Source organism: Catharus ustulatus, chromosome 1, assembly GCF_009819885.2.
Source record: "Catharus ustulatus isolate bCatUst1 chromosome 1, bCatUst1.pri.v2, whole genome shotgun sequence".
In the NCBI taxonomy this organism is placed as follows: Eukaryota; Metazoa; Chordata; class Aves; order Passeriformes; family Turdidae; genus Catharus; species Catharus ustulatus.
In genome coordinates, this window is record NC_046221.1 from 45,616,286 (window position 1) to 45,640,785 (window position 24,500).

At 42.2% G+C, this 24,500-nt stretch overlaps 1 protein-coding gene and 1 long non-coding RNA gene across 5 annotated transcripts; one reads left to right on the forward strand and one right to left on the reverse strand.

Annotated features, from left to right (window-relative positions):
* Nucleotides 1-121: 121 nt before the first annotated feature.
* On the reverse strand, nt 122-6,558 carry LOC117000588. Of its 2 annotated transcripts, none has more exons than XR_004418821.1 (2): nt 3,518-6,558; nt 122-347 (listed from the first exon to the last, which is right to left on the reverse strand). It is a non-coding gene; the product is annotated as an uncharacterized LOC117000588 (long non-coding RNA). The 2 variants fall into 2 exon arrangements; XR_004418829.1 differs by having other exon boundaries at nt 122-1,097.
* Nucleotides 6,559-6,864: 306 nt separating this feature from the next.
* CDV3 (CDV3 homolog) lies at nt 6,865-23,520 on the forward strand. 3 transcript variants are annotated; one of them, XM_033082929.2, is made up of 5 exons: nt 6,865-7,208; nt 9,573-9,652; nt 11,785-11,933; nt 12,986-13,148; nt 20,975-23,520. In XM_033082929.2, exons 1-5 carry the CDS (start codon nt 6,972-6,974, stop codon nt 20,997-20,999), a joined length of 654 nt encoding a protein of 217 aa, XP_032938820.1. In that variant the 5' UTR covers nt 6,865-6,971; the 3' UTR covers nt 21,000-23,520. The 3 variants fall into 3 exon arrangements, with proteins under 3 accessions (XP_032938820.1, XP_032938811.1, XP_032938829.1); XM_033082920.2 differs by lacking the exon at nt 20,975-23,520 and adding an exon at nt 14,190-19,853; XM_033082938.2 differs by lacking the exon at nt 20,975-23,520 and adding an exon at nt 14,622-19,853.
* Nucleotides 23,521-24,500: the final 980 nt, after the last annotated feature.

The window sequence follows — 24,500 nt, forward strand, 5'->3', positions numbered from 1 at the left end:
ATTGGGACTTCACAAGACCAACAGTTAACACTAGGTGACAACACAGTTCATTAAATGGACTCAAAGACTACTGAGAAATGGCATATGTTAGAGAACACAATGGCAGCACATACAAGAGGTAGACTTTAGATATTTTGATTTTTAATTGCAACATTAGCTAAGAAAGCTATAAAATGCCCTCTGAATCCACTAAACTTGAGCCACCAGTGAATTACAGGAATAGGGACACAAGTGTTGTCATGCCTTTCCTTGCACATTCACCCACACATGAAAAATCCTTCCTGATACAGCTGCTTGACAAATGATCCTTCATTTAATCTGCAAAAAGTCCATCTGGCATGTACCACCTGCAAGATTTTGATAAAAAAAGATTGGATTAAAAGACTACCCAACAACAAACAAAAAAATAAAGACAGATGATGGTAGATTCTAGTTTTTTTCTCTTATAATGTAGGCTTCTCAGAGTAGCATTAATACCTTCTTATACATCAGTGCAGACAGAACTTAACAAGCTGAGACTTCAACAAGAACAGTGATGATAAGAGAAAATACACACAAACAATAATACAAGAAATTAGATGGCACTCATCCTTGGGTTGGGCTTGACTGGTTGGTGTCTAGGAATGATCACTTTTTGGCATTAACAAAACATAACCTCCCACTCATTCCTGACACAGAAGAGAACAATCTCCCTATGATTTGAAAGTGAAGAGGGAATTTAAAAAACATTACAATATACAAACTGGATTCAGATCCATTTGTTATCTTCCAGGGATGCTTCAGGTATGAAAAGCAACTGACTATTCTACTGTGAAACTGTTCTTTATAAATATTAGTCATGGAGATAAACCTGAAGAAATTCTGAGTCTACAGTTATACTCAGATGTGAAAGACAGATTTTTAAAAAGTTTTTTATATGCCATGATCCATTATACACCATAAAAATTAAATTAGGTTAATACTAAGATGTTTATTCATTGGAATGTAAATAGTTTCTTTCAAAATCATCAAGGTGTTTCAACATGAAGAAGTATCTGGAAAAGGCGGAAGCATCTAAGCATAAGTAATGAATTTCCAGCAGCTTTTCTCTTTATTCTCTGCAAAGAACAAAAACCACAGAAAAGATTATTTTTGTGAACAGTCCATCAGAAGTCAAATGTAGCACATTTGGCCCCTCTAAATCAAAGTGCTTTCACATATTAAGTGCTAAAGCTCTTGTGAAGAAATCTCTCTGCACTTTTACACAGACTCCTGTGGGTACCTAGCTGGCTATGCAGCCCTCCAGGCTGCTTGAATGCTGTCTAAGCAGTTACTAAGCAGTCTTCACTGTGTTAGATGGGATATTGAGTGTGAGAGACTAAAGGCTTTCACAACTATTTGCAAGCACGAAGGTTCATAAACTGATTCAGCTTTATATTTATGCCCTAGTGTAGCAGTTGCTTTATTAAATACACATGAACATGTTTCCAACTGATTTTCCTCAGAAAATCAGCACCAGAAAACAGATTTTATTATTTCCCACTGCAGTATCTCTCACACCTGTATTCCTGTAAAGGAATTTGCAGCATTTGCTGCTATGAACACTCAGGATGCAGTCAGAGAGCACAGACAATACAATCTAACAGCCAGCTGCTGCACAAAAGGACATCTCTGCTCCCCCTCACATGCTATGTATTGCCATTGCACTGTCTTGTGCTAGCACCAACAACTGTCTGATCTCTCAGGAGACAGTTCAAGATTCAAGATCAGCAGAAAATTAGCCCTGCAAAATGCTGGAAAACTTTCCTGCCACTTGATTCCCTGAATCAGGCCACTGCAGGGACAGACATGTACAAATGGCAGCAAAGGGATGGGCGGGGAGAGGAACTAGTCCAGACTGTAAAGCATAGCCACCCCCTTGGTGATAGCCAGTCACCAGGTCAGATGAGCTGTGCTATCAGACCATATGTGTACAGTAATTTCATGACTATAAGGTGCACCCTTTTGACTAAAATTTTCCCCCAAACCTGGAAGTGCGCCTTATAGTCTGGTGCACCTTATATGATCTACAAAGTTCAGAAATTTGCAAACCCGGAAGTGAGAGCTGCGAGCCGCGTGGGGAGCCGGCAGGGCCATGGCTGCCAGGTGGAGGCAGGGCTGTGCCCCGGCAGGCATAGCCCGGCCCCGTGCAGGAGGGGAGGAGCCCTGGAAGGCTTCCCCCAGCCCCGTGGAGGCAGGGCTGCACCCCAGCAGGCATAGCCTAGCCCCGTGGAGGGGACACGGAGGGGCGGCAGGCATAGCCCGACCCTGGGGAGGGGGCATGGAGGGGTGGTGGGCATGGCCCAGCCCTGCCGGGTACAGGCAGGCCTGGGGGCTTGCAGCGCCCCTCCTGCTGGGTACAGGCGGGCCCGGAGCCCATGGCCGCCGGGTTGAGGCGGGGCCTCGGCCAGCAACCGCGCGGGGGGAGCTGGGGGCAAAGCCTCGCTCCAAAAAAAAAAAAACCGTGCGCCTTATAGTCCGGTGCGCCTTATGTGATCTACAAAGTCGTGAATTTTGCCGACTCCCGGGGGGTGCGCCTTATAGTCCGGTGCGCCTTATGGTCATGAAATTACTGTACTTTATACTGCTCCCAGTCAGACAGAACTTCTGCACTACAGCCTGAACCCACACTGCTGCATCCTTGGGGGAAGGACAGGGTGCCAGCTCTATGTGAGCCCCTGCCTCATTTAAGATTTCACACTGAGCAGTAACATAGCAGCTAGGCACTGGTATTCTAGTCTATCATTCTACTGTTTATATTTTGGTATAAGAACTAGTACACTGATTCTGTAGTTAAAAGATTATTTTTAAGGTCACTTTCACTCTGGCATTGTCTAAAATTTAACAGTTTAACAAAACACCATGCACTGCTGGCACCAGTGCCTGCGTTCAGATGGCAATCAGTGGTGGAGAAATGAGCATGATAAAACTTCTCCCTTCTTGTTGTAGAGGTCTGAAACTACAGCAAACTCTGAGCTGACAGAAAGGTTAAGCTCCTAAAGAGAAGTGGGCCCACAATGTGACAAGGACTCCACCACAACCCTTCTTCAAGCTGCTCTATACCAAAGGGCACCTTCTCCAATTTCCTTAAGCAAGCACCTGCCCAGAAGTTACTGAATGTTTTTCTGCTTGTGCTCCACAAATGTCAAAGCAGTTTGCTGGGGTGTCACCTTCATGTCACAGAATGGAGATTATTGGTAACAAAGGAAGATGAAACACTGGGAAACTGGAAATGGAAGTCTGCTCCTAACTCTTGCATCACCCACAACTCACTCCAACTTTCCTTCCTTCAGTTTCTCCACGTGAACAGTGGCTGCTGCATGACTGTCCTTACATGCAGTAGTGCTTCACGCCTCAGGCTTTATAAAACACAAGATGCACAAGGAACAGCATCATGGCAGGACTTGCCATAGCTACAGAATAGAGGAGGCAGGCAAGCACCACTATATGGGGAGGAGAAAGAGACAAAGTCCTTAGAGTCCTGGGGGTAAATCCGTACCTGAGTAGAGGCACTCAGAGTGTTTTCTTGTTGAAGGCAGGTCACACAAGTCAGTGATTCACAGTGCAACAGGGAGCCGTGTGCTGAGCTCGTGCTACCGGCATGGCAGTGTGGCATTCTGGATATATTCCTTGCATTACAAACATCACTTCTGCCAGTCCATGGTTGCGAGCTGTTCTTCAGCCAAGTGTCCTCAGTGCAAGCATTGAGGGATGTTGAATTTGGAAAGGAAAACCACACAAAAATGACCTTTTTTCTGCATCTAACTTTTTACACAATAAGAATCTTAATAGTAAAAGCTGATGAAATGCATTCACACTGAAATACAAATGCCATGCGTCAGCATGTTCTCACAATTTTACATATAAAAAAAACAGAGGTGGGAGGTAAATCCAAGCATAAGTGCGTAACTAATGCTTCCTTTAAAGCACCAAGACACGTCTTTAAATCTGGATCTAAGCCTTCCTAGGCCTAAAACATTGCTGCTATTTTCCATGATTTCTGCTGAGTCTGTTCCAGATTTAACAGCTGAAATATTTATTGGTGCGCCGCTCCTGACAGGTATTAAGTTTCTAATCCAGAGCTGGGCATTCCAGCCTTACAGTACTGTGCTTGCAAGAGACGACGCAGATGCTAAAAGCTGCAAAAAGGCATCGGATTCCCATTCTCCAGCCTGATAACAGGGCTATCTATGTATCTGTAATACAATGAAAATATTTTACCAGTTGCTGAAATTCAAGACATGATCAGTTTAGAATCAGGCCTGGCATTGTGCTTAGTAAATTATTAGGTTATCTACCACAAAAGCTAAGGGACACAAACTGTCTGCTTCGTTGCACGTTATTACCAGTGTAGAACCTGCAAGTCCCAGCATGGGGCAGTGCTGGAGGTACTCTGGCTTCCCAGGAAATAAAGGAGCACAAACACAAGGGAATGCGGTGCTTTGACAACAGGAATGTCAAACACTCTTCCACACCCAACCATTCCCTGTCACACCTTCCACATGACCTTCCACCAGCTGAAGGGGACAGTAGGAAGGGAACACAGAAAATTGAGACTCTGCTACCAAATTTGCTCCCTACCTCAGTAATGATTCCTATCACAGATGCAAAGTGCCACTGACTACGCGACATTCTTGGTGCTACCAAATGAATTGTTATGCTTGCAACTTTTAGCTCCCTAGGGCTTGCTCTGTGCAGGCTCAAATCCTCTAAGTACACAGGTAATAAAAATACGAGGAGGACAGCGGGTGACACATAAAAAGAGAATTGTAACACCAAGGCAGAATGCTTGACTACAGCGACTCAGTAACTCACAGGTACAAAACTGTGAACTTAATGAAGACATCGTGTATTTATCTTCTTTCTGCAATCTCAATGGCACCTTGTCAGTTTTTTCAAACAATCTGAGAAATAAGGACGGAAAACACTAAATACCAGCATTGTCATGGACTAAGTTGAGACTGTCAACCTGCAAAGGGTGGAAAAACTTTTAATTTATATGCTAATACACACATACATAATTATTTTAAGAGAAAAGATGACAAAGTATGAAATTATACTAAATAACTCAAGAATACATACATGTTGACTTTTATGTAACTGTAATCCCAACCAATACATATGTTATGGGTAATTCTCATTTGGGCTCACACTTTTCCAGTAGGAACTTTTATCTCCTTTAGATGGCTGATCAAAGAAGTAAGTAATTGGAAGTAGTGTTTCATGTTATTATTTATGACTCATGACAGGCTGAGGATATTTTTCCAAATGTCCTGCCTCAAATGTTTTGATGTGTTTTGAAGCCACTGTGAACTTTTTAAACATCCATGTTTTTTTCCAGTTAAAGGTCACTACAGTACCCAAGGTAAGAGGTAACAATCTGCAGACAACAACTGTGAAGTTTGTTTTCCAGCATATACTCCCTAGGCTTCAATGCCAGTCAGAAAACCAGCTAGAAAGTTCGGGCCAACACATCCAGACATCCTAGACAGTGTGATGTTTCAAGACTTACTCACTTAACCACACAGACCCAAGATGAAAGCTAAATTACTTCCTTGTATCCTTCGCAATGACAGTGTAAGTTCACAGGCCTTGCTGGGTGTGGGAGGCAATGTCTCTGTCCCTGCTGGGAATGAACACCACTTCTCCTCAAGGGCTGGGGGGAGCTGGGCTGGCCAAGCAGTGGCCCGAGCCTGTGGGACCAGCTGAGGACTGGGGCTGCTCCCGCAGTTCTCTCAGCCTCCTCGGAAGGGATCCCAGCAACGCTGAGCCCAAGGGGGCTGTCCCTGTTTCACTGAGAGGGGCTCTTGATATAAAGGGTCTGCACCCAATGCAGGAAACAGTCAAGGGCTTCCAGAGGAGCTACCGCTAGTCTCAATCACAGAATTGTTCGGATTGGATGGGACCTCTGGAGATCATCCGGTCCGACCCTGCTGCCGAGGCAGGGTGAGCTAGAGCCGTTTACACAGGAACGCATCCAGGAAGGATTCGAATGTCTACAGAGAGGGAGACTCTGCACCCTCCCCAGGCAGCCTCTTCAGTGCCCTGCTGTCCTCAATCTAAAGTTCTTCCTCATGCTACGGTGAAATTTCTCATGATTTAATTCATGGCCATTGCTCCTTGTCCTGCCCCTGGGCACTATGGAAAATAGCCGGGAACCATCCTTTTGGCACCTGCCTTGGAGACGTTTATGCAAATTTATGAGACACGCTCTGTGTCTTTAGATAGAAAAGGCCCCACTCCTGCAGTCGCTCCGCATAAGAGAGATGCTCCAGTCCCCTCATCACCTCTGCGGCCTCCCACCGCACCCTTTCCAGCTCTGGTCCTGATGAACCCAGAACTGGACCCAGCACTCCCAATGTGGCCTCACTAGGGCTGAGCAGAGGGCCAGGATCACCTCCCTCGCCCTGATGGCCACATTTTTACCGAAGCGCCCCGTGGCAAGCACGGCGGCGTGCAGGATGTGGTTCGCTCCCACCTCATGCCACCCACACGGATCCCGGCCCTGCCAGCACGCTCAAGGCAGGAGCGGGAGGGGCCGGCGCGAGCCCGGCCCCGAGTGCGCACGCGCCGTCCTGCCCGGCTCGGCCAATCCGTGGCCGCTTCGCCACCGCCCTCCCCGCGCCCGCCGCGCTCGTCCTCACGCGCCGCAACGTCAGCGCCTTTCGCCCCTTTTTGGACAAGCCCCCGAGCGGCCGGCGCCGCTCATTGGCTGAGGCGTGTCGGCGCGTGCGCGGTCGGGGTGCGGCCCCGCCCCGTCTCCCCTCAGCCCCTCCGCTCCCCGCGGGCCGCGTCAGGCGTGGGGTGCGCGGGCCGCCGGGCGGGCCCGGGCAGCAGCCGCCGCAGCAGCAGCCGCAGCCGGGCGGCCGCGCTCGCCGAGCAGCGGGAGGGCCCCACCGCTCACCTCCTGGCCCGGGCCACCGCTGCTCTCCTTCCCCCGCCCGGCCGCCGCCATGGCGGAGACCGAGGAGAGAAGCCTGGACGACTTCTTCGCCAAGCGGGACAAGAAGAAGCGGAAGGAGAAGAGCAGCCGAAGTGCCGCCGCCGCTGCCGCCTCCAGCGCTTCCAACGCCGGCTCCAACGCGGCGGGCGCGGCCGCGGGGGCCCCGCGACCGACTGAGGGCGGCGGCTCCGGGGCCGCCGCCGCCTCCAGCGCCGCCGGCGGCTCCTCGGCCAAGGCGGCGAACAAGGTGCGGGCGGGGAGGCCGCGGGTTCCTGCCGGCAGGGGGCGCCGCCGCCTCCCGGCCATGCGGCGCTCGGGGCCGTGCGGGGCTGGCGGCGCTCCCGGCCCCGCCCCGGGGCCGTCCGGCGGGCGCTGCCGCTGCTTCTACTGCTGCTGGCGGCGTGGGGGGAGCCTTCGCCGGGAGTCCCGGCCCTGGGAGAGGCGAGAAAGCTGGGCCCCTTCCCGCTCTGCAGCTGCGGCTCAGCCCAGCACTCCCTCTCAGGTTTCTGGATATTGCGGCCGGAACCGGAGGTTTGCGTCAGGTGCCACCTGGGGCTGTGCAGCGTGGCATGTGGACCTTGGCGATAAGATTCCCCCAGAGTCCGCCGAGCTCTGTGCCTCGTTGCCAGGCAGGGTTTTGTTGCCAATAATTTTTTTTTTTTGGTACCATATTACAGTGGAACGATGAGAATGCCAGAGAAGCTTAAATGTCCGTAGCTGAGTTAGTAGCTCTCTCGTTCTTTCTCCGCCCTTGTTCTTCCTGTCCACATTATCAGCGCTTAAGTAATGAAATTTAAACCAGAAGTAGCTATAAGAGCTCTAATGCTGTATATTTTTAAAAGAATTTTTAGAAATACTCACTGTTTTCTGATGGTTTTTAAATTGTGGAGCTTGACACGTGCAGTACCTTTGTTGTATATTTGCTGTAGAAATGACAGATAGGACCTAAAAAATTGCTTGCACCTTTTATCCCTATTTATAGTTTACTTATTTTGCCTCTTTGGAAGCTTCAGCACGTAGTAATCTGAGGATGTGTTCCCTGTCTTACTGCTACAAATCGACTCTTCAGCTGACCTTATGACATTGTATTTTCAGAGTGTAAAAAGATGGCTTGTGAAAGGGTTTTTGGAAGTTAGATACATTGCTTCCTTCATGCTTACGTAGAGGATCGGTGATTTAAAGACATAATCTTGTTGTGCTAGGTTTACTACTAAAACTAGAAGCTATTACAAGAGCTCTAATGCTGTATATTTAAAAATGAGTTTTAAGAAATTCTCTCCTGTTTCCTGTTTTGTTCAGCCTGGGGAGCTTGACATGTGCAGTAGCTTTCTAAGTAGATCAAGGTCAGTGCTAATGTTTCAGCTGCTCTTCTGCTCATTTGCTTGCAAAATATCTGGCTTTGACTGAAACTAGTACTTGGATTAGAAACAAAAGTCATTAAATGTGAAAGTTATGTTAGCTTGGAAACTGTAACGTTTCCGTGGAGATGGGGATATAAGAAATCTAAGAGATTTTAGAACTCTAAACTTGTGTTCTTCCAGAAGACTGAATCTTCACAGACAGTGCAGTTAACATGAGTTCACTTCCTGCTTCTACTGTTACTCTAAAGCAGGTCAAAGTTTTTCTGCTGGAGATTGTAGAAGATCCCAGCACAGGGCTCTAGAAGCAGCTTTATTCTCAGCAGTTCGGTGGAAAGGGGGCTGTACCTCTGGCAGACCCTGCTCACAAGGTCTTCCCATTTGGAGGAGAAAAACTGTATTTCACGTAGAGTGTAAGAATTAGGTAAACTACTAATTAGGCTCTGTGTGTCTTAAAGCTGGGACTGGGAATGTGGGTCGACTACTTACCTGTTCTGGTCCATTTTTATTCTACCTTAATAATCCCAGAACCTCCTAATGACACAGTAGGACAAAATTGCCTCCACTTAGGTGAGCCCGTCTTTCCCCAAACAGACTCCCACTTTCAAGCCCTCAAGTGGTTCTCTGGAAAGATATACCTGTTTTGTACTAAGATTGCTGTGGTTTTGAAGCTGACCTTTCTACTGTTACAAAAACACTGCTCAGGAAACAAGACTGTAAATGTGGTTGTGAGTGTGAAAAAGTAATATGCACCATTATTAATTTTTGTCATAGCACTGTAAGCTATTCCAAATGTTCTTTTTTGTTTGGCTCATGGAGTAAGTGATGGAAAAGTTAATTTAAAGCTTTGTGTGCATTCAAGCTGTTGTAAAAGCCTACTGTTAGTGAAAAGGAGAAGTCTTTCCCTTATATTGTCCTGGTCATGACTGCACAGTCCTGTTCCATACTTCATGTTGCTTCTTGACTTCCTGATGTGTTTTTGCTGAGGTGATGTAGTTTTCTTTCACTTGAATGGCTTTTTGCTGGGGCATTTCTTAGCTGTTCTAGTGAGTTAAAGTCAGCTCTCAAGTGCAGCCAGGCGACAGCAGTAAGTTAGGGAATGCAATCCTTTCCCCTCCTGGCTGTGAGGCACACAATTTGGTTTCTTCTGGAATGGTACCTTCACCCTCAGGTTTTTTTGTATAGTTTTAATTATGTTCTTTTCTTCTTTAGTTACAGAGAAAGTGATAACTTACATTTTTCTCTTCTTACAGGAGGAGGATGATTGGAAGGAATTTGAGCAAAAGGAAGAAGTTGATTATAGTGGTCTTAGAGTTCAGTCCATGCAAATAAGGTACTACTTTTTCTTATTTTTTTTTCAGTATAATCCTTACCAATGTATAAAAAGGATGGTTTTTTTCTTCAGAGCTGCTTCCACGGAGTCCAATTAAAGAGAGGTTTGGTATGTTTCTGATAGTACACAAGTTTGATACTGGGTTATTTAACTTTGACTGGTCTCTACCAATGTTCTCTTTATTTTCTAAACCTTTGATCATACTCTAGATCTGTTTTGCTTGGAACTCAGGAGTTTTTATTACAAATGCTTAACATTCCCCTCCATTAAGATAGTCAAGTAGCAATTTCTCAGAGTAGTGCAGGATAGTAATTCCCACTGAATCATTTGACTGCCCTAAGGGTATCTGACTCAATCTACTCAGCATCTTCAGTTGGAGAGCAAATTCCTGAACCATTGCATTTGTATTTCAAAAACCAAAAATAGCCTTGGTCAAAGTAGTGTCCCATGATAAGATCCCACAGGATTGTGTTTATGAATCTAATCCATGATTCCTTGTTCGTTTTCTTCATTAGACTTTTCCTGTTGTCTCATGCAAAGTAAGTCTACTTATGTCTGTCCTGGTCAAGAAAGACATTTCATCAGGTCAGAAAAAGGATTTTTATGATCTCAGTTGTAAACTAAGAATGTCAGATAATCCTCATTGTCCAGGTATTGATGCTCAAAATAATGACATCTTTAAATCAGCCTACCTGTAACCAGTGCAACAGATGCTTTCTTTACTGTTGGAGCAGGTCTGACATTTCTGGAATTATTTACTTCTTTGGATCACAGCATTCTTCCCATTCCTTCAGTTAACTAGTCCTTTGGGCCATTTGCATGAATTTGTCCCACAAGCTGTCCATGGTGTTGAAGTGTTACAGTGCATAATCACATGTCTGATTAGAGAACCAGTGAGCTGGAGCTTCACTGACTGCTGGTGCTGTTTGAAAAGCCTCTACTTCGTTTTCGAGACAAAGGCCAGCATTCCAAACACTATTCGTACTGTGGCAGATTTTCAGGCATGTGGAAGTTTCTGCCACAAAATTTTGTAACCAATCAATTAGTGGATTCAAGGGAAGAGTGGAGAAGTAAATGGAAAAAAAACCCACTAGAGGTTATAAATTATCCATCTCTGGAGGTCTCTTTGATGAAACAAAGATACAGTGTCTGGTGGGGGTGGGATGCTTGCTGTGCTTGCTCTGTTGTAGTTAAGTCTGTAGACAGTGCTTCTGACTGTCATTTAAAATAAGGTGTTTAGGCCCTTGGGCCACCTTACTGTGGTTGTTACTGTGTTTGGATGAACAGTGAAAGGCTATTTACAGTTTTGTTGTTTTTTTCTGTTTCCTGGCCCTTACTTACACAAAAAGCTTACAGAGATCGTGATTAGTAGGATTTGGTGTATTATGAACTTCTGAATTCACGTGTTGCTGCTGTTGAGATTCTTGAGATTGATTCTTGTTGAGATTCAGTATCTTGATTCTTTTCAACAATCTGTACCATTTTACCACATAGCTTTCTGTAGAAGCTTTGGCCAGCAAATTATTTTGGGTGTCTGACTACATCTATGCAAAATAAAATAGTCTAAATAACATACAGGCAAGTTTTTTGCGTTGGGTCTGTCTTTGAAAAACATTGCATTTTTCTGTTTTGTGCTTTTGTTTTTTGATTGCCTGCTTTGAAAAAAAGAGATCCAAGTTTGTAGATACAAGGGTGTTTCTTAGGGGATGGTGGTTATAGGTGTAAAGACTTGATTTCTTTCAGCACTATTCCACTATTTCTTCCTCTTGACTAAAGCATTTTATGGAAGCTGGACTTGAAGACCTTTCCTGCTTTATCTTTTCATCCCTTGTTAGTAAGAGAAAAGCCTTTCTGCTCAAAATAAGATGCCCGCTTATTTGATCACTTTGTTCAAGTTGAATTTTTTTCTTTTAGGAGCTTTTATCCTTTGCAGTTCCCAAATTATGTAGCAGCATGCCATAAATTGTTCAGATGGATTTGCTAGTACAGTGATTACAGGACTAACATAGTCTGGTTTAATTTAGTGTCTTCAGCATGGCAGCCATGAAATCTTGTCTTACAAGGATTGTGTAATCTCTGGCAAGTCTTAAACCTCCATTTGTAAGGTGCTACTGATCATTTCTCTATTACAGTGAAAAAGAAGATGATGAAAATGAAAAAAGAGAAGAACCTGGTGACAATTGGGAAGAGACTGGTGGTGGTGGTGGTGGTGGTATAGACAGATCATCTGGTCCTTGGAACAAGTCAGCTCCTGCACCAGCCCCTGTCGTTGAACCAATTGGTAAATTTAACTCAGACTTGTTTTTTTCCAATCAGAAGTGCATCAGGTTGAATTAAGCTGCTCAGTGGGTAGAGCTCAAGGAATGATTTCTGTTGAGTCACCCTTTAATGAACTAATGGCTTGTTTGGCATGACAGCCATTGAGGAAATCTTTGTGTCAAGGGATCTGAGGAACAAAATTGAATTTAAAGTATCTGTCAGATACTTCAAAACACATGTGAAAGGGTTTTTTTCTTTCCAACTTTGAAATGGGGGGAAACATCCTGGCTTTGCAAGAGTTCCCTCTGTAAAATACCTGTTGGAAGTATTTCTATTGATGTAAAAATGCCGCTTTAACACTTCCGTGGATGTTTGACCAGTATCTGATCTATTGTGGCCATTAGTAGCATACTTTTCAAATCTGTTCTTAGAGTATTGAGAACATGACATTGTCAAATAGATTCTTTTAACTAGGATAGGATTCACATTTTTTATTAAGTAGAGTTTATTAACATTAGTGAGATCACCAGAGATAAACTACTTAGTCATCCTCTGAGTTCAGAATATTCTTTTCCACTGAAAAATTAATTGGAAAATAGCCTATGTTCTTTCTTGTTTGTAAAGGAGGTAAACCTAATTAGTATTATTCCATCTTAGATTTTTACTTTAAGTGCAAATTATTTGGATAGTCCCCTCTGCATCTGGAGGAGTGTTTTAAATAAGATTTGGCACCTGTATCATTACATGTTTAAATCTGTTCTAAATATGTTTAAACTGTTGCTGATAAATTGCAAATGAGAAACATGAAGTCCTCATTAGTAGTTTGTATTCCCTAAGCTTTGTGAGACAATACACAGCCACATTTCAATCTGAGTGTAGGTTAAGAAAATTGGGTGACACCTGATTTCCTGCCTTGTCTAAAATACTTACTTCCAAAACTTAAAAGATGGAAAAACATACTTGTAAGATTCTTTTTATTTCTTTGTGGAGTTTTGTTTGTGTGTTGGTTGTTTTGGGTTCTTCTCAATTATGAATGTGGACTTGTTCATGTGTGAATCTTGTTCTTTACCCTAGTTACAGAAACTCCAGAACCGGTGCAGACTGGTGGTGTGTACCGGCCGCCCGGTGCCAGGGAAGGTGGGCGGCCACGGAGAGCACAGCAAGGACCACCAGAGATCTACAGTGACACGCAGTTCCCCTCACTGCAGTCCACTGCCAAGCTCGTAGACAGTCGAAAGTAAGTGCATTCCACTGATGCCCCAAGAGATTTCTGCCTTCTCTGAGTTCTTATTTTGTCCTAGTGCTTAAGCCTGAATCTTTCTGTAGAGGAGAGAAATAACTAAGGGATGGTAAATGTCTTTTCAGAGTCTATTCCTGTGAAATAGCTCTCATTGGATGTAGCCCAGTGAGATAGCACAAGAAGATTGCCAATTATGTTATCTTTGACATCTGAAGGATTTCACTGAATATTTCTGCTATTGACAGCATATGCTTCCTTCAGATACTAGACTTGCTGTGCTGAGGCTCTGTGTTACTTCCTTCAGCAGACAGATGTAGGAAGTGCTAAGTGTGCGGCCTTCTTGTTAGAGATACGAAGATGTTTTAACTGGAGGAGTGGGGTTTAATATAAATCAAGACACTTGCTGTCTGAGCTGTGATTTACAGAGATGAGCTCCCCCAGTTTTGCTGAAGTGTTTTGTATTTTGTGGTGCTGAAGACTTCAGTCTCACCCTGTTTTTGAATCTTGATCTTTCTATAACCCTATTCCCAGTAGAAGAGATGGCAAGGCCAATATCTAATTAATTTGGGGGATTTGGGGTGGTTTTTTGGGTTTTCTCCCTCTTGCTTGCTATGTTACTGTTTAATACAGCTTAGGAGAATCTTTGTTTCCCTGGGGTTTTTTTTTGTTTTTGTTTTTTTTTTTGTGTAGCAAAGGAGACATGCTGTTACTGATGTTTTGTAATTTGAATGGTGCAAATTGAGCCAAGACAAAATTCTGAATGAGCTTTCTGGACAATTACTTCTGCTTTCTAGAACCTATTTTTCATAAATGCATGTAAATTTACTTTGAGAATGTTAATGCAAACTACTTGGTGATGGGCTTATTTTGGATTTTGGTTTTAAAATATTTGCTTGGGAATGTTTAGTTCTGTTAAACTCTAGACCTTAGTGTTTATTCTGTGTTCATAATGTTTTTGTGGGGATGGGGTGGAAATGGACTAGAAAATCACAATTCACAAGTTAGTGATATTTACTGATTACATTTATTTTCCCATAGGGATAAAGAAATGGAGAAGAGCTTTGAAGTAGTAAAATACAAAACTAGAGGTAGGGATGAGGTCTCAAAAAACCAGGCACTTAAACTTCAGCTAGACAACCAGTATGCTGTGCTTGGGGATCAGTAGAGCTGCACACACATTACAATTAAGGAATGCTTTTTTGGTAACCCTTCTACTAAGGTAACTAAACTACAGCTAACAGCTATGATGAACGTGCCACCTTATTTCTGCTGGATCTACTGCAGCAAGTGCAGACTACTTTGACATAAGTGATTGGTTCTCCTGCACTATGGAAGCATAATATGTTGCAACTTCTCCATTGGATATGGGGCAAATTAATGTAAATGATTGAACAAGAGTCATCAGTGTGCTTTAATTGCTCAGAAAGATACCTACAGCCAGTGGTCATTTCAAAATCTTTTTATGTTCAGATACTGAGCCTTCGTAAAGGTTGACTACCTCAGACTTGATGCACTCATTGTGGACACCATGTGGATCACAACTTCTGGAAGAGAAGGTTACAGCTGTTTTAGTGGCCATCTGAAACTTGAAACCAGCTCTACTGGATTCCTGTCAGAAATCCTGCAGAAGTCAGCCATTTGGTTCCAATTTGCTATAACAAAGATTTAAGTGACCTTAATGATGAACCTATTCGTTCCCCTTCTGAGGAATCCTGTCATGTGTAGCCATAGCCTACTAGAGACTTCTGGAGCGTCCCATACCACTCATACTATCCAAGTACAACAGAGCTGTAGTTTGTTTACCTTTCTAGAGTGCTGTACGGAAGTAACTGCAAAACAAATTAAAACTCATTGAGTATCACATTTGAGGAATGATGGGTTTGAATGGTTTGTTCGTGTTAGCCATTTTCAAAGTTGTCTAAGTATTTTTTTTCTATTATCCACGAAAGAAATGCCTGCCTTGTTTCTGATATCGATTTGCAGTATATTTAAACAATGGTAAGATGTTGTAGTGAAATAGGATTTATTTTGGTTTTTGTCATGAAGTTTGTCTTTCTCACCCTAAAGCACTAAGACTTACAGTTTTGATTTGACACAGAGGTATCCAGACTCCAAATACAGTCTTCAGAATTTGTCCTTTAAAAATGAGACATGGGGCAGTAATGATACTAGATAAAAACTATTGTCTAGCAAAAACAATTATTTGTTTGTTGAGGAGTGATGCTTATCTGATAAAAAGAATAATTGAATATGCAGAGAGATAACTAAAGTTGATAAGCCTGATTTGTTTGGCTACTTCTGTGAAGCACACAGCTCTCTGAGGCAGTATAACTCATAAGTGATGTTTATTCGCAGTCAGAAAGTTTAGTAATGATGGAAGGCATTGACTTCTTTAAGTTACTTAAGTTAGTGGAAGTAGGCAAAATGGCACTGGTACACTAGGAATATAGGACATTGCCTGTAACTGTTTCAGTGAACCAAACCTGTCAAGTACCAGAAGTGTTCTGCTGTAACTGTTTTTTCTCTTCTCTGAATTTTTACACCAGAAGCAAAATTAAGTACAATAGTGGTGTGCTCCAGTGTTGAGGTTTCTCAGAGTAAATGCCAAAAAATGGACCCAACATCCATAAGAGTTGCCAATGGCAAGAAAAACAAGGGAACAAAGCAAAGCTTACTTATGTGTGTGGGAGTACTGTGTCTGTGCAGAAGATAAGGATAGTTCAGGAATCACCCAACTGGGTTCCCTTTGACTAACTGCTGACTTGCTTTAAATTTACTTCTCTGAGGCCAATGCAGATTTTGCTGTTGACTTCAGTGGGGCTGGGGTTTCACCTGGTTTGTTTGTGCACGGACTAAAACTGGCCTTGCCCTTGCAGAGTTAACTGTCTATAAAAAATTCTGCTAGAAGCTGCTATTAAAGAGAGGGCTCAAGAGACTATTCCTAAAGTTGGAGACTTCATTTGGAAACAAAACCCCACTGAAAGACTGATACCAATATCTTGGACTCTGAGCCATGTATCTTCCTTGAAAATCCATTGTTGCCAGCAGAAGTGTTGTTGTCACAATTGCTGTGGAATTCATGGTAAATGGACATGTCACTTGATGGGGAAGAGATGTGAAGTCTTAAAATGCTTTTCCAGATGCTCTAAAGAGATTGCGATCACTAATGCACATGAATAGAGTTTTAGTCTCCTGTGTGAAGGGTAGATGAGACTGTCCATTGTACCAACTTTATTTGAGGTTTTTGGGCACGAATTCTGGCAGTTCAAGAAAACCCTGTAAAAGTTTCAAATCAAATAAAATGGAAATATACATGGATTCTGGAGTCTAGTGAGTCTTTACGTTTTAGTTTGAGCTCATGACCGTACAATAACAGAGAAAACAGAGCATTTGGATCTCTTCAGGGATAGGCCATAGAGCGGGCAGCTGTCCTTACGGTCAGGTGCGCTCTATTTCAGAGCTTACAGCAGTGCATATCAACAAAACATTTATACATAGTTTAGTTTGCTACTTGGCACAATGTCTTCTTGCTCCCACTGTAGAGGACTGGTTTGAGATTGTGAGTTGAGTATGAATGATATGCTTTTCACTTAAAAGTACCTCTGCTAAATTAAAGAATGGGGAAGAAAAATCCAGCCTCTGGATGGCTGCTATCACTGGAGCCCATCGGATACTGATAACTAAAGGTGTTCCTTTGGGGGCTTCTCTCAAGCATATCATTCCAGTTTCTTTCTGGAGGCATAAGAAAAAAAAATCAGAAATGCAGCAGATTTCTGTAGTACAGAATGTTAAACTGTTTTAAAAGAAGTGTTTCTCATGTTAAATATAGCTGCCAGCAACTATCAAAATGCCAGTTGTCAGTATCTTCCTTGTACCAAGTAATTGCTCTGCTTGCCTGAAATTTTGAAAGTCAATCCTCTGTGGAAGCTCAGGATGCTTTGGAGCCTCTGAGGCCCAACTTTATCTGGTTTGTTGTTGCTTTCATTCAGGGCATGCTAAGAATGTCCTTTTCATTCCTTCAAAATGCTCTTTGAAAGCTGATTCCATAAATGAAGGGTTGTCAATTTTAGAAATGAGATTCTTGATGCTGGTCCATGTAATAGTTGTGTGGCTCCTCAGGGACTCCCTGATCTGTGACATGCTTTTTGGTGGGTTGCTTGTTCATTTCCACTTTAAGGGTTCTGGTTTATTTTCTCTGGCTTACAGTAAAATGTAGCCATAAGGTTACCAACTTGCTGGTACAACATGGAAATGTCCAGTGCTTACTAGGAAAAGAACAGTTTGGATTTGGGTTTCTCAGTGATACAGTCTGTATTTAAGAATGTTAAAATGCTAAAAACCAGATAATTTTAATAAGGTTGGGCTTCCCAAATGCCTACTGTAGGTATCTGGAATCTGTATTTATTTGAGCTGATGATAAATATAGGAGAGGATTAGTTTTGCCTATGCCCATCTCTCCCAGTTTAGCTGTGTCATGTTTAATCTTATCCACAAATGAAGAGGAATTGACGATTAAAAGTGACTGTATCCTGTTACTTCAGTTTTGTATTTGTAGCTAGCTTTACCAGTCATGTCCATAGTAACTTATATTTTTAATGTGCTAGAGGTCTGATACCACAGGGAATAGGGCTTTTGGTATTTGACTGTGTCTGTTAGCTCTTGGAAACTTGACCAAACCCCATGGCTGAGATCCCTGTGTTGTTCAGGTCAAGTAAACAATATAAATTTGATTGGGCTGCACATTGTTGGAGTTTGCTTATCTGAACTTTTGCAATAGCTGTAGCTTTTTGCATTTCTAATTTCTGCCTGGTTGAGGAGTTTTAAACTTGCTTGTGGTTTTTTGTCAAATACCCTATCTAAAATGGATCAGGGATTAATAGGGCTTCATATGCTTAAATAAGGTTGCTTACTTACAAGGTAGTAATATTATTCTTTCCAATATTGACATGGTCAGAAATTTATACCTCATTGGCCCAAGAAGCTAAATTATACCAAAACCACCTTGAGAAATATAAAATCTTTAGGAACAGCTATGATCCAGGTTTTGTGGGTGGATTGTAAACTTAGTTCCCAAATTCTCTCCCCCTGTTGTCAACTTTTAATGTTACAACTTGTTTTTAATGATAAATAGGGGCTTTTATATGGCAGTATAAGAAAATAATGTGTACTTAAACTTCAGCTACATGAATTAGGTATGCATGGAGGGGAGAAAATCTGACCTGTATTTGCAGACAAATTCTAGAAAAAGTTAAAAAGACAGCTTGTCTATATTGAGGTTAATATGAGAGCCTGCAAGCTCTAGCAGGTAGAGGAAGAATTGACAGCAGAAAACAGAAATGAGGAGTCTAAGCACTAAGAATTGTGTATCTAAAGTTTGGCTTCTCAAGTGGCACCTGTAGTTCTGCCATGATCTGTTAGAAGTGAAATAGACAGGAAGGAAGATTAATTAATAAATAAATTAGGGAGAGTGGAAATTATGCAAATAAAACATAGGTGCTGTAAGAAGAGAGGGATTAGGAGGGCTTTCTAAATGCTAGCTTTAAGTGCATAGCCTGAGGCAGGGAGTGGAGTGTAAGATGTTGGATAGTACAAGTGCTGTGTGTGTAGGCACTGCTTGCACAAGTATCAGATTCATCTGACTTTAAATCAGCAAAACTGTTTAAAGTTCAGTACTTGGGGAAGGCAGACCATTTTTTCTTCCTTTTGGCAAATTGGGAGAATGTGTTCAGAGAGAAGGTAGAATTTTGCATGAATTTTGGTATGAAGCTGATCTGTTGCCTAAAGAGAGAACTGAGGACAAATTTCAAGATGGCTTAACAATCCTCTTAGGAAATAAATTGTCTATTTAAGAAAATTATTTTTCACTTCTGCATATTAAAGGCTGAGATATTGTTTCAAATAGCTATGAAGACTTTTTTTTTTAATGAAGTAACTTCTAAATGATACTTACATCATGGGTTTATTTTCATTTGCCTGAGAGTATGCGTTGATGCAGCAAGGTTAATGAAGTTCAGTGTTCAGTTCAGCGAAGTTCTGCTTAGCCAGAATACAAATACTAAAAACATATCACAATATTACTGAGTCACCAGGGAAAGTAGTGTGTCTGGAATATTAGATTGGAAAGTGTCATCTGAAACAACTGTGTGCACTGAAAAGAAGCCAAACCTGTTTTGTAGCAAGAGCATGGGAAGCATGGGACCAAGAGAGTAGGATTTGGCCTTGGTTTTCTACTGAGCTGCTATGTTCCAGTAATTTAGTTTCACTTTGCCTCAGTTTCCCCAGCTGTACCAAAATAACCAACAACCTACCTCACAGGGGTGTTGTGAGGCCAAAGCTGTTCTTTGTCAAGGGCTGGGGTTGATGGGAGGTTATACAGAGGACTAAAAAATCTTTATTAAAAGATCTTTATATTAGCTTTTATTATAGTATTTTAATACTACTTTGGCAAAGGCTTATTTCTATGGAATGTAATATACGTCCTATTTAAGTATTATGTAATTTGGCTTATTTTAGTATGTATGGGTAAGGAAAAAGTTCAGGCTAAGCACTCAACTGGTATTTCCTCTCTTCGATTATCTGTGCAACCCAAATGGCATATTAATATGAGGCTCTTTGTTTTTATGTGGAACATATTAAAATCAGTATTTCTATGTTTTGTAAACCCCATGACTGAAATAAAATCCTGTTCACGGTTGATAGCCATTTTTTATAATGTGGCTGTTTTAAAGTTTGTTCAAATCATGTGAACCAGAAACATTCACTCCTGATACTAAGTGGTATTTTGTCATAGGAATGTGTTTTTCTTTTCCTCTCCATGTATAAACACTTTTTCCTGCTCTTTATTCTTTCCCTTACTTAAGTTGAAGTGGTGTGCAGATACAAGGGAAATAGGGAAAGGGAATAATCTTCAAAACTTGTAAAATCTGGTATTAAGTCAAACTGTAGAGGTGGGAATGAACAAAAGGGAAATAGTTGGCCATGGAGGGGGTTTTATGAAATAAACAAAGGGAAGAAATAATCAAAAATTAGGTGTGAGTGGAGTAAGCAGCATAGGTAAGAGGAAGGGATACAGATACAGCAGAGGCAATTACCCTATTTATTATTATCTCCTGATTTATCAGTTAACTGCAGCTGAAGTAACATGAAGTAGTCACTTACAAATATGCCTTTGTCTGCTTTGCTGGTGATTTCAAGGTTCATTGCTCAGCTTTTACAATGGGGCTTCAAATAGAATCAGACAACACGATGGTGGCCTGCATGCAGACAAATGAGAGCTATGGTGGGTCCTCAACAGAGATGAGGCCCAGCAGTTACCTTCTCTTACTGATATTTTCAGCATTGCAGCACCTCTAAGACAGTTGTTAATGTGCATCAGCAGTGACAGTTGTCTGTCAGAAATCATTAACAAACTGGCAGTTGCTTCAGAGAAAATGTTTAGCTAGCTGAATAACAAGCATTGAAGAATAACATGGGGCTTTTTGAAATACTTATGATGATAATGGTAACACGTGATATTAAGACCCATATATTGGTAGGTGGCTTAAAATTACTTTCAAGTGCATATCTTGTATCTTGGAAGGAGAATTGCCTCCTAAGATGTTTCATCTATCCCCGTCTTAACAAATAAACTACCTTAGTTTTACTGTCTTTCCAGCTTCAAGGAGCTGCTTCTGCCACTCTCCTACCAGTTTTCCTGCCTGTATTTTTCTAATATGTCACTTCTTTTAAGGTGCTGAAGAAACAGCAAATACTCATTGAGATTATCACCTCTAACAGAAATAGATGCTGTAATATTTTTCCGTATTGTTCTGTCGTTAATACAGCCTAGCATCTTATTCGCTTTCTTGACTGCAACTACAGTGAGCAGATGTCTTCATCAAGCTGCCCATGATGCCTAGATCGTCCCCTTGAAAGATCACCACTAATTCAGACTCATGTCACAACTTCTACCAGAGCATGTATGGGTGGTTTAAAACCTTTCCAGTATTTATTGCCTTGGTTTTTCCTGTTGACAACTCACCTGCCCCTGATTTGCCAAGTTTACTGAGTCATTTAGAGTATCCTGGTAATCATCATCAACCCAATAACTTCCATGGGGATTGGCTTTTGCCATTTGATATACTGAAGTCTTCAGTTTCATGTATATAATCCACTTTCCTGGTCAGTGAATAGCATGGTGAGCTCTTACTAATTTTTGCTCAATCTGATGTTTTCTATTCCTTTTCATCTCTCCTATCATTTGTACTGAATTTCCATTCTAGCTCAGTTACAGCAATGAAGTCATCATATTACATCTGTCTGCTTTATTTCAATAACTTGCCTACAGAAAACTGTTAAAACATTGTCATAAGCTTCCTTTTTTAATTAAAACAAACCACTTATTCTGTATATCTTTCAGAATATGTACAACCATAGCAAAGTGATTTAAACCATAAAAACTGGCTGATAAAATAGAACAAATTTATTGAAAGGCAAAATCTGTGTATGGTCTCCCAGAGTTTAACTTCACTGCTGTCAATAGAGTTATTTTTGTCACACAAGGTCACTTTCATTTACGTTTGGTGTGACAGCCAGAACCAAGTGCCAGTGAACAAGCCCCATAGAAACTTGTTTTATATTTCTGGGTTATTGTCTTTGTGCCAGAGATGAAACAGATGCATTACTATTGCTGACCAGCAACCACAGGAGCTCAGCCATGCTTAATCTAATATACCTGTGGTAGTATTTAACTGGATATTGAAACTGCATTACAGTATTTGAGATGAAGCAACACTGGAGGGCAGGCTTCGTCTTTGTGGTTTGTTTCATCTCTTCATTCTCATCATCTTGTCCTTTAAAGAGCATGGAGCTGTAAATTATGTTGTCTTTAAGCACTGACTGCAGTTCCCAGTCATGTTATGTTTACAGATACAAAGGATATATCATAAGGGCAGACTCAAGCCTGGTAAGATGTACAGCCTGGCCCTTGAGAGCTGCATTACCTCAATGCCACGTCCTAGAGTACAGCTGCCTTCCAGTACTAATGAGGTCGAGAACAATGTACCTTGGATTTTGTATCCAAATATCTGTATGTTAGGTGTTCTCTTACAGCAGTATTCTGTCAAAAAACAGTTGTGGCTGCTGGGAGTTGAATAAATTCACTCAAGGGGAGTTGGGATTTTTTATTTTTTGAGGACATTGTGGGGGAAGAGCACCAGTGAATCTGGGAGTTGTTAGAATAGAGTGCTTCACAGCCTCTCCCCTGCCTCTGGAAGCCTCACCTCTACTAGTACTCACCAAAGCCCTGTCTTGCCACTGTAGCTCCCTGCCCAGTAACCTTCAGGACTGACAAGTTCTTTGACCATGTACTGTGTCTCTACTCTGGGAATTAGGTAAAAGGCAAAGTGGCTTTGGAAACTGGCATGACAGTAATGGGCTATGCTCATTTTTTTTCCTGGGACTCAAACCTCAGCAAAAGTCTCTTGCTTTGACCTCTCTTTGCCCTAGACTATTTGGTCCTTCTGTTCATATACATTATTACCATGCCAAGGATTTCTTAGTCAGGTGCCTGAATAATTAACCACTTTTTTAGAAAGCAGCAGGCAAGAACTCCTGATTCTTGAACATGCTGCAGTGTTTTTGTCAGGGCTGTAGTATCACAAACATTGGAAAACTGCCTAGCAGGTACATACAGTCTCCTTGAAGAGAGTCTCAGAGGCTACACAGGAGCCAAATTCCCACTGAATACAGTAAAAGGGAGGCAGTAGCACTGGTCACAGTACAACACAGCCCAGCTATGGAAAGGAGTAGGGTTGCATGACTGATAACGTTCTAGCCTTAACAGAACTGTTGTACCTGGAGGACAGGTCCTAGCCTAAAGAATTTTTTTTTAATGAAGAGAGATTACTGAGGGAAGAATTTTAAGAGCATCTCTCTGTAAATCACTTAATGTGAAGAAATTAAGGTAATTGTGTGCTCAGTGTAGTCCAAAAGAAAGAATGATAAAATGGTTTGGTTGGGAGCCTGTGGAGCACAGCAGAAACTATTTCAGCAAAGTAGAGTTCAATATGATTGTTTCTGAGAATCCCTGTGTGGCTCCCACAGTTAACACAGGAACCTAATGGTGCCTGTATATTTACGTAATTATGTTAATATTCCTAACTTAAGTTCAAAACCTGAACTATATATATTTTTGTCAGTAGATTTTTTTTACCCTGGTTTACATGTGATGGCTTCTACATATGACAACTTCTAACTGTGCAGTGCACACACCTGTTGTCCTTTTGTCCCATGGTAGAGTAATGGTATTCAAACTCTGTAAAGCACTTTAGTGATGTTTCCTGTGAAGAAAGCTGAAGAAAATAAATTTATCCTAACAGCACCAACTGAATTTCCATCTTTCGAGTTTGTCTTGCTTGTGTTATGTTCCCCCATGCATGGCATACAGACAGCGGTGTGATGGATGTTCAAGGCCCAGTGCAGAAGAGGAGCTGGCTCTGGCTGCTTTCTGCTTCTGTTCCTCCAGCACTCCCTCACTGCCTTGCCTCACCCCTGGCTTTAAACCAGTGTCCACGAGGGCAGAGAACACTGGAAAACATGTAGCACTCAGATCCTAGGTTACTGGTTTCACTGCAGGTTGGTATGTGTCTTGATTTCAGCTGCTCCCCCTTCCACCCTGCCCCAGGATTCACAGCAGCTGCAGGAAGTGTGGGGCTCTAAGACTTCTTCTAAAGCTTAAGTTAAGTGGGTCAGGGAGTGGGTTTTTATCTATGAAGTGGGAATACCAACACCACCCTTCTACAGCAGCTTCTGGAGACTGGGAAGAAAAAGTCACAGTAACCTTAGGTTTTGCCTGGTAATATTCACACCTATTTCAAATGCCTGCAATGCAAAGCAGCACTTCAGAGGTAGAACAGTGAAATTCACAATTAATTCAAAATTAAGGTTAATTCAAAATGTGATGTAAGGCATTAACAGCAGCATTATTTTCAGTATGTGGACTTGGAACAAGTTGGAGATGTTTGACATCCACAAATACCAAAAAAATCTAGCTGTTACGAAAAAAACCCAAAGCAGGGTGACTGTAATCACTGAAGCTAACAGCAGTCTTGTCACAGCCAAGCCCCCAGTGATAGGGGCATAGATTTCACTTTCAAAGAATCAAATCCCTCATACTCATTTGCAATCCTTCCTGATAATTCCTTCAGGTCATCGTGACAGCAGGTTGCAGAGCTCACTGACAAAAGATCCACTGCACTACAGTAGGAAATCAGAAGCACAAAGTACAGCCTTGCACATAAAGATAAGCTGCTTTCCTGTTCTCTCTCACCTGGAGACCCCAAGGCACAGGTGCCTTGTCCCTTCCCCAAG

Coding starts and splice junctions, on each gene's coding strand:
- CDV3 (XM_033082920.2), top strand. CDS start 6,972: ATGGCGGAGACCGAGGAGAGAAGCCTGGACGACTTCTTCGCCAAGCGG. Junction 9,653..11,784: donor GTTCAGTCCATGCAAATAAG/GTACTACTTTTT, acceptor TCTCTATTACAG/TGAAAAAGAAGATGATGAAA. Junction 13,149..14,189: donor AAGCTCGTAGACAGTCGAAA/GTAAGTGCATTC, acceptor ATTTTCCCATAG/GGATAAAGAAATGGAGAAGA.